The 10,100-nt window shown below is 31.8% G+C and overlaps 1 protein-coding gene across 8 annotated transcripts in view; it reads right to left on the reverse strand.

Annotated features, from left to right (window-relative positions):
* The window catches only part of LOC106459727 (H(+)/Cl(-) exchange transporter 3-like), a 91,813-nt gene that overhangs the window by 10,860 nt on the left and 70,853 nt on the right, over positions 1-10,100 (reverse strand). For all 8 annotated transcript variants that reach the window (XR_002610617.1, XM_022386258.1, XM_022386257.1 and 5 more), the window contains 3 exons: positions 9,148-9,262; positions 7,772-7,867; positions 2,506-2,564 (listed from right to left, as the gene is read on the reverse strand). Coding sequence is in view for 7 of the 8 variants with exons in the window: in XM_022386258.1 (XP_022241966.1) it covers positions 2,506-2,564; positions 7,772-7,867; positions 9,148-9,262 (270 nt within the window). In the remaining variant the exon portion in view is untranslated. The remainder of the gene's footprint in view (positions 1-2,505; positions 2,565-7,771; positions 7,868-9,147; positions 9,263-10,100) is intronic.

The following is a 10,100-nucleotide window of genomic DNA, read 5'->3' on the forward strand; positions in this document are numbered from 1 at the left end:
CACTCGTAGGAGTCATGGTCCTTGCCACCACAATGAGCACATGTCACAGAACCACGACAAGATGTCTTTGAGTGACCGAACTGCTGACACTGAAAACATCAGACAGGGTTGGGAATATAGGGCCGTACCTTACAGTTCAAATAACCTACCTTAATGGCGGCAGGTGGACGTGGTGATGAAAAAGCCAAAATCAAGACTGAGGTCGGCACCATAATTCCATCTTGATGAGTGGAGATCCTTCAAACTGACAAAACTCCTTGGTTGGAGAAACCAGCAAAGATCTCTGATTCGGGGATAGACTTCAAGTCCCTCTCAACAATAACTCCTCGTGAGAAGTTCAAGGAAGCGTGGGGAGTAACCTCAATGGGTATATCCCCAATGGCCTTTGAATTCAAAAGAAGTTCACTGTGCTTAACTGTGGAAGTTTCTACTAAGATGTCTCCAGAACGGAGCTTCTTAACTGACTTTGGAGAGCCAGCAAGCCCCTCTAAGCCCTTCTGAATAAAAAAGGGAGCCATTTGCCCTAAAGATTTATCAGACAGTGAATGCAGGATCAAAAAGCGAGGTACAGGTGTACTTTGTGATGGAGACTGCTGTTCAGTCTTCTAGGTGTGGTCGTTTACCAATTTGCAGATTTTTAAATTTTTTTTTTATTTGGAATGGGGGGATCCATAATTAAAGAGAGAGGTTCAGTGCCCACTGACCCCACCCGCCATGGAGTCCTACAAGGGGACGCACTAATATGTCAAACAAGGACACTGCAGCAACGCCAGGGTTTCGTGAGCACTATACCCAAACACCAGTATCAGACACAATGTCCACAACACCCGTTGAGAATGCCCAACACCGGTACTCGGTTGACCCTAGCCCCAGTGGACCAACCGATTGACCCTAGGGGGCCACCCGTCTATAGAAATACAAGGCCAAAGTGGTGTGTTGCAGTGTCCCAGACACCACTCAACCACCAGGATCCTCTCCTCCCCTTCACGAGTCACCATGCGCGGCAAACACGAGGGTGGATGTTTAGATCCCTGAGAAAGTAACTGAAAATACAGAACCTTCCCTGGGAGGTCCCCTCACCACGTACAGGAATCCACGTCGAAGGGCTCTACATAGTGAGCGCACTATATTTCTTTCAATTCTTACACATCCATTATTCTTTTAGGTGTTCCAAAGAGGAGCAGTAGATTTAAGAGTTCTCTTGTAATTAACTTATTATTCTAAATTCCAACATACATTTTTACTTTTAATACTGACAAAGTGAAATTTCAATATCAATATTTTTGTATTATGTTAGTACAATAGTTCTTTCAATCGATCAATTTAGATTATCAGTTTTATTGACTGGAAATGACAAACACTTGATCTGAAATACTCTATTATTGAAAGGTCATACTGCTTTACTAACCAATTTTATCAAAGTTACAGAAAAAAAAATTATATTTATAACAGTGATGTCAGTATCAAGAAATTCTGTTTTCGTGATATAAATAAAAGATTGTCAAACAATACATGAAGGAATGACAACAATAATTTGTAAAGAGCAAGATATTTAATTCAAGCTTCATTTTAGGATAAAGGGTTTTGTTTCTCGATATATTAGTTAGGCATGAACCCTTTTTAATTTCATATTTCCTTTTCTGTCAAAAAGGTAAACAAGTGAATTGTATATATAAAAAAGTATTTCAATCTATTGAGTTTGCATAACAGTTTACACAATTTGTTTTCTTTAAAATCATTAATCACACCAGTTATCATACAAATTTTAATACAAGTAGCTTCCAAGTTAAAAGTAGGCAAAAATCAAGTTAAAGAATAATAAGAGTAGTTACAGTAGAGAGAAAAAATACCCCAATTATAAAATATTAACTGAATGATAATTTTCACTAGAACATAAAGAAAACTGCAGCTGCACTACATAGTAATTTCTAAAGATTTTCAATTTGGTGACAGCCATTAATATGCAACTGACAATTTCCAATAAGTAACTGAAATTACATTAAGAATTTGATTACATAAGTAATATACAAACCTAAAAAAAAGTGGTTCAAACTAAATGAAATATTTATACACAGGGTGTCCCAAAAGTTTGGACCCATAGGGTACAATAGAATGATAAGGTACAATTCAGCTTAATTAATATGCAAACTCATACTAATTAGATAAACTTAACTATGCAACTCCACTATTGTTTCTGAAATTGTTTCTATATTATGTATATATAAAAACCAGATTAACACATTAATTAATTAAAACAGCAAAACATTATGTTTAAAAAACACATAACATTTTGTCATGTTAACATAGAATTCCAGGTAACTGATTCATAAGATGTTTTGATCATTCTTTTTTCGTATGAAAATACACTAATATAGATTAAAAGCTGAGTTTCAATCAAACTTACATTAGTTTGCAAAAATTACAATTGTACAGATAGAGTTTAATAAACCTAATCATGATTTATATAGCACCATTTATTAAGATATGCAACTCTACACCACTCACCAATACTATCCACAGTCATACTATCTTGTGTAATGACACAAAGAGGACCCTCATTCCTCCTAAGGTAGAAAAAATTGAATTAAGATCACAGATCTAATCTCATTACAACTGAAACAAATTTGAACTGATACTTTCTACTTGTGAGAAACACTATTTCTAAATAAAGCTATAACTACAAATTGTACTACATCCTTCATGCATTCATTCTGTAGTATTTGAAAACACTGGCATGTTATACACAGTTTTTGTCAGTTAAAGTAATATTAATGATGCACCTGATTTTTGTTCCATCAAGTTAGTGAAAACAGTTTTTAATATATGCAGTTCTCCTAACAGCAGACTGGTTCAAGTACATCCTCATTACCATATACACACTTTTTGTATTACACAATTATATGTTACTTTCTTACAATGTTGAAGAAGAATAACTGAATTTTTCTTGTTAATAACACTTCTCCAAATTTACATATTCAAGCTTCACTGTTAAAGTATTTTTAACTTCTATTGTACAATCTACAAAAAAACATTAGGTTTATGTTTCTAAAATCTATCAGTTAGAGGCAGTTTTGTTTGGATATGCACTGAATAAGAAGTTTAAGACAAATTTCAAAACCATGTCATTTTAAGTATAGTCCCCTAACTTCACAATAGTTGAAAAAAAGACTAGAAAAAACAGGTAGTGTAAAGTAAACTACAAGAAATTTTGAAATACATGTTAATTTTAATGGAAATTTTGTACACAAATCAGTAGATGTACATTTATATGAGTAACCATTTTATATAAAAATTAACATTTCATATCTAAGTTTAACTTTCTTTCCTACTGAAGAACTACATATTGTAATAATGGGATTTTCCTATATTTGGGCCTTGTCATCTCACATTGGGTTGTCAACTAAATGGACTGTTTCTTGTTTAAAATTAGCCAACTGTATAAAAACACTCCGCTGATCATTATGACTCTTGAAATTGGCTATAGTCACAATGAGGTCATAAGGTTAATCAAGATCTTCATCACTCAAATCCTTCCATCAATAGTGTGGATCAATTAGCTGTGTTGCATAGCTTGCGAGAGCAAAAACTTGCTTATAGAATTTGTGGATGTAGTCCTTCATTTACAATTCCTCAGCTTTGTTAAGCAAACTATTTTCAGATTTCACACGTAAGTGTTGCTGCTGGTTAGAAATTACAGCTTTACATCAAATATCTGTTTCCATTCTTTCACTAAATTGTGCCACAGGATGAATAAATTTGGGGTTTCATACATGAACTTATCTTCTTAAACAACATCAATTCATATCTCCCAAAAACAGCAACTAGATACTACCTTTTCTATTAATAAAAGCAGATGATTACAAAGCCTTCTTGGAGAGACTAATTGGCAAAGTCCAGTGAGTTGCATAAGGTGTTTGTTTGTTTGTTTTTGAATTTCGCGCAAAGCTACACGAGGGTTATCTGCGCTAGCCGTCCCTAATTTATCAGTGTAAGACTAGAGGGAAGGCAGCTATTCATCACCACCCACCGCCAACTCTTGGGCTACTCTTTTACCAACGAATAGTGGGATTGACCGTCACATTATAACGCCCCCACGGCTGAAAGGGCGAGCATGTTTGGTGTGACGGGGATTCGAACCCGTGACCTTCAGATTACGAGTCGAGCGCCTTAACCACCTGGCCATGCCGGGCTGCATAAGGTGAAGCTTGATGTCTGAAAAATTAATTTTTCTTTTAGCCTTGCACAAACTTGATGAGAAATTGTTTAAAATTTGTATATCACTTATGAATAGGCTACACTGTGCAAGCTGCAAATGCATAAATTGGAGGTGTGGATACTCATTCACTGACATTTTATACTGGCTACATTTTCTGTCACAATAGTTAGTATTTCTGATCGCCCAATTAAGTAAAAAATACTCTGAAACTAATATACAATATAACATACAAATGTTCAAAAACTAGTTGTTTCTGGTGAGCAAATAAAAAAAACTAGCTCGGAGTGGTTACCACAGAACTGATTACTCTTTCATTGTAAATGTTCCCTCAGCCATCAGATAACATGGAGGCATTTGGGGCTTCCTTGATTAACACACTGTGAATTGACATTTATCTAAAAATTTAAAAGGATTGTATAATAATATATATGAAATTATGGGCTGTTAACACCATACATTTAATTTTACAAATTGTCACTAGATAGAAGAGAATTATACTAATCATTCAATCTGTTTACTTCATAACTTACTAGATGACATGGATGTGTTTTGACAATAAATCCTACTTAACCAAATCACTAACAGTGAAGTCGCTTGTTTCAGGAAACTTCACAGTTATTGAATTGACATAAAAGAATGTATAAGGTTTTCCTAAAAGTCATTTCATTGCTACTACATTTTATTTTAGGTATCAAAAAATATATTTGTGTTTGGCTATCTTATGACCAAATAAAAACAATTATATCATTACACAAATAAGAATATGACCATCCTGCAGGTGTGATAAAAATACTGTCAATGTATTCCACCTAATTTGCGGTCTGTATATGTTTCAATATTCTTCTTAGTTTAGTTACAAGGCAATGAAATCTTGTAAAAAATTTGAAATTTATAATGGAAGTATAATTTCGATTTTTGATGTAAAGTTGAACTGATTACTTTTACTTTTACAAGGGTTGTATCACTATGTAACAATAACTTCCAAGAAAATATTACAAAATTCTTATGCTGTAAGTTTTTAAAATGTAATATTTATATATTTCATTCAACTAAAACATTTGACATTGTACGTTACCTTGACTGAAGAGTTGAATTTTACTGCATAATAGTATTTCTTATTTTTGTAATGAGTGTTAACTAAAGGTTGTGAGTTTAAAAACATATTTTAACTTGTTGTATTTAATATTATCACTTAAGAATGCTGGATTAACTTGAGCAAAATGTTTATTTGATTTCTTATTGTTCAGTCACCCAGTGGGTTAGAAGTATATTCATTCACCCACAATGCTAAAATCCAGAGTTTAATTCCTCATGGTGGACAGAAAAAAAGATAGAATATTGTGCAGCTTTGAGGTAAAACAAAATATTATTGTTCAAGCTTAAATAAGATGTATCATTCTGTCTGTTAACTCTCTCAATATGGGGTCGGTTGAAATGACCAACTTCGTAACCACATTGTACTCATTATAGTTTTTATACTATAACTTTTAATACAGTATATGTATCTACACAAAATTTGGTAGACTTTTAGTAAGTATTACATGTCATTTGTACACAAAAATATTTTTTTAACGAAGTAGTTTTACTAAAGATTTGTCTGTGAATATATCAAATCTGTTTTTTGACTAGTCAGAGTGCAAAGTGAATTTTAAATTTCATTTGTGTAACTTTCAAAATCTCCTAAATAAATATAAATCTTTTTTACCAGTAAAACTTTATATTCTAAATGTTATTACCTCTACCCTAACGATATATTTGATTCTCCAGCCATTAGACAAGTCATCAAGGTATAATGAAAAGTCGTAAAATCAGAAATACAATGAGTAGCTGTGCCCTTTTCTTTATTATTAGTCATGAATTTTCAAAGTATTTCTCTTGAGAGTTTGAACTGATAAAAATTTCACATTTATTTTCTGTGTTCATTTTACTGTCAATGACGAAAGTATAAATCTGCTGAAAACAAAGCAACAAATCACTGCTTATGTTATTAGACTTGAGAGCAACAAACTACACACAAAAAAATAAGCCGACTTGAACCTTGCTCTGAGAATATAATGTGAAATTTATCAGCTCATGTATCCTACAGTGCTTACAACAATAATTCCCCAGAGTAATAAGATTGTACTTTGAATCTGTGAAAATATTTATTATAAGGTTCGAAGCTGATTCATTACACACATCACAACTGTTTAAGTATTGGTCATCTTTCTGGGATGTTTGGAATTTAGCGGTATACCATATAGGCATACAAAGATATTATTTATGTGCACGATTATAAAATCCTATTTCCCTTTCAATAAACTTATTCATTCATCAACCAATAAATACTATTTATTCACAAATGCCTGAATTTTAGTTATTTCTATTAAAACATGGAAGAATAAATAAAAAGTTCTTTGAAAAACAAAGATTTCGAATACTTACAGTGCTATGAAATTTTGTGCTTGTGTGTCGTATGCGCTAAGACTCACCGTAAACCTTGTTTATTTTTCTGAGTGGAGGTTGAAGAGATATTAATTTTTGTAGGCTTCAAGTATACATTTTAGAAAACAAAATAATTATCAACTTATGATATTCGTTTGGTTTGTTTTGAATTTTGTGCAAAGCTATAGAAGGGCTACCAGCACTAGATATCTCAAATTTAGCAGTGAAAGACTAGAGGGAAGGCAGCTAGTCATCACCACCCACCGTCAACTCTTGTACCAAGGAAACAGTGGGATTGATCGTAACATTATAATGCTCCCACAGCTGAAAAGGAGAGCATGTTTGGTGTGATGGTGGTTCAAACTTGTGACCCTTAGATCGTGAGTCAAGCACCCTATATTACTATATTAGTGTACACAAAACTCCTGTAATTTATCTCGGTTTCTAAACAAGCAATATTTGACTTTAAAAGAAATCTCACATCTGTTCACAGCAATAACTCAGTCATCACACTTCAACAGTTTTGGCAAAATTATGACTTTCTCCTTCAAGCTATTTGCAAACAACTGTCAGATTTATTTACCCAGGAAACTGCTCTTTCTCTTGGTAATAAACACTTAGTCAAAAGAAGAAGGTAAGAGTAGACAAGAGGTTTCAAAAGAATGGAGTAGTGGGAGGAGTCACTCAGCTAGATTGGCTAAATACATTGACATCTCAGCAAATCAAAGAGATGGGAGGTTCTTATTTTATATTGAGCTTGTTTATATCTCAAATTTGAGTTTTTAATTTGTTAACGACTGTACACTTTGTATGGTAGGCATAAAAAAATATAAACTTGGCAATAAGACGGGTTATGTGACACACAAAAATCAATATTTAGCTTTTTTTTTCTTCTTATATCCTTTAAAACTAAGAAATTAAAACATATATAATACTAACATTTGGATTGTAAACTGTGTTTTGATGTCAATTCCTTTTATATAAGTAATAGTAAAGTTATTTGATAACATTTTGAAAATAACTCTCTAAAAGGTCATGACATGTGCTCTTTAACCTGCTTGTAGCAAAAGGGTTAAATAAAAAAGTTACTTATTATTTCAGTAAACATAAATGCAGAAGTTTAAAGCATACCTGGGTGTCATTATATCTGTAGCTAATGCTGTATATGTATATTCCTCTTTACTATCAAGAAATGGATAACCATTCAAGTTAATATGGGCATCATAACTACATAAATATCAAGGATTACAACCAATTGATCACATTATCTAAATATACACAACAGTCCATGCAAGGCTGACTGACCTGTTTGAACAATTTTGTACTATGATTAGACTAGACTTGAATTTAAAACATATATAATGTAAATTGTGTTACCCTACTATATTTATTACCTGGAACATATTAACCAAAAACAACTAGTCTTGTCCTCTAGCACTTATTCTTTTTGTAATTCACAATTGTGTTCATGCAGTTTAGGTTCTAAAGTTACTGTCAAAGGCTTAAAGCTTCTGTAGTTAGAAATAAAATAATAAATTGAATTTACAAACACACACAAGTTGTTGTCCATTTAAGCAATTCGAACATTTCAAATTTAAACATGATTAACTACTTTTTTATTAATAATCTAATCAGCAGATATTAAACTTCTTCAGTGCAAACCCCATATCTCACACATCCAGAATCTACATGATCACATCTGTTAAAAAAGGTTTAAACATGATTAACTACTTGTTTTTATTAATAATCTAAATCAGCAGATATCAAACTTCTTCAGTGCAAACCCCATATCTCACACATCCAGAATCTACATGACCACATCTGTTAAAAAAGGTTTAAACATGATTAACTACTTGTTTTTATTAATAATCTAAATTAGCAGATATCAAACTTCTTCAGTGCAAACACCATATCTCACACATCCAGAATCTACATGACCACATCTGTTAAAAAAGTGTTCAAACCACTTTTTTTGCTACATATGATTTTTCTTCTGACAAACTTATGATCCTGTGTTGTCATAATCCCAGATTTGGGATCCACTGTGTATTTGCAGTCATTTGTATGACTTTTTTTTTTTATCACATCCTCCCTTGGAATGTTATATTTTGTTAAAGTTTTACTAAAAACCCTAACAGTGAAGTACATATAAATATCAGTAGGCAAAGTTTTGGCCAAACATGTACTACATTTAGTAAAAATCCTTTGAGTTAATCCCCCCCCCCCCCAAATTCCAAACACATGAGAAGCATGCATGGTTATCATATTTTTAAGCAATGAATTACTGACATGCAGCTTTTATTATATTTACCAACCATACAGAAGTCTATAACTGACAAAGATAATTACAGGCATTATTTATAATTACTTTCTATCAGTTCCTATCAAAACTAGTAAGAATTTGGAAAATTTTCTGTCTCGCAGCATTTTCTCTGTATTAAAGACCAATTAGATCAAATATACATTTACAATATTAAAATATGAAGTTAAAAAGTAAAAAAGGATACATTCCTCTTCTTCCAAAAGCATCTCCTACCCACTTACTTGCCATGACAGCAGCCATAAGTGGCACAATATACTTCACACTACCAGTCAACTCAAACATGATCACCACTAATGATACTAAATAACAACAAAAAAAGAAATTGTAATATGTGTATTTTTTTTAAATGTATTACCAAAAACAAGAACAGACTTTAAGTTAGTTTTTCTAAAATCCACTAATAGGCTTAGTAAATAATGTAAATTTCAAAATAAGATAATATTTAGCAAGTGTTTGTTAAAAGTATATTTTCTATACTGGTTAGAAATTATTAAATTTCCAAAATGACCAAAATGAGATGACAGTTTAAGATGTATATATTTGTAAGTTTTTAACTTAAGCTCTACTTGATTTTTAAGCAAGTTTGAGAGTCATAAAAGTTATAATCAATTTATTCTACACGTATTTGTGAATAAAATACTTAAAAAATTAGATTTGTGATTTGCTTTAGGCTAGTTTTTTATTATGATTATTGATAAAAATATATGAAAATTATATCTCTCTTAAACTCACATGGATTACATAATGAGCGAATTAACTATTTTTATTATCTGATGTGCATTCAAAGTACATTTATTAATATTAAATTTAAAAACCCGAGTGTATTGCAACCTTCCAAATTAGACTTCATTCAGTATATAGTTTTATATTTTGTATGTGTGTGTATATATATATATATATATATAGCAAGTATTTGTTAAAAGTATATATAAAAAAAAAAGATAACACCTGTTTTAATTTGTTATTAATTGAATTACTTAATACTAATATTATTCCTGTACTTACACATTCCCTAAGACCTTTTGTATTTTTGAAATCAGTTATTAGAAATATTTAGTAGTTTTTTTATTAGATAGCGCAGAACCTACACATTAGTCCCATTTAAAAGTATAAGGATACTGTTAAGAACAATGCCCA

The sequence above is a fragment of the Limulus polyphemus genome, unplaced genomic scaffold, assembly GCF_000517525.1.
Source record: "Limulus polyphemus unplaced genomic scaffold, Limulus_polyphemus-2.1.2 Scaffold653, whole genome shotgun sequence".
NCBI classification, from domain to species: Eukaryota; Metazoa; Arthropoda; class Merostomata; order Xiphosura; family Limulidae; genus Limulus; species Limulus polyphemus.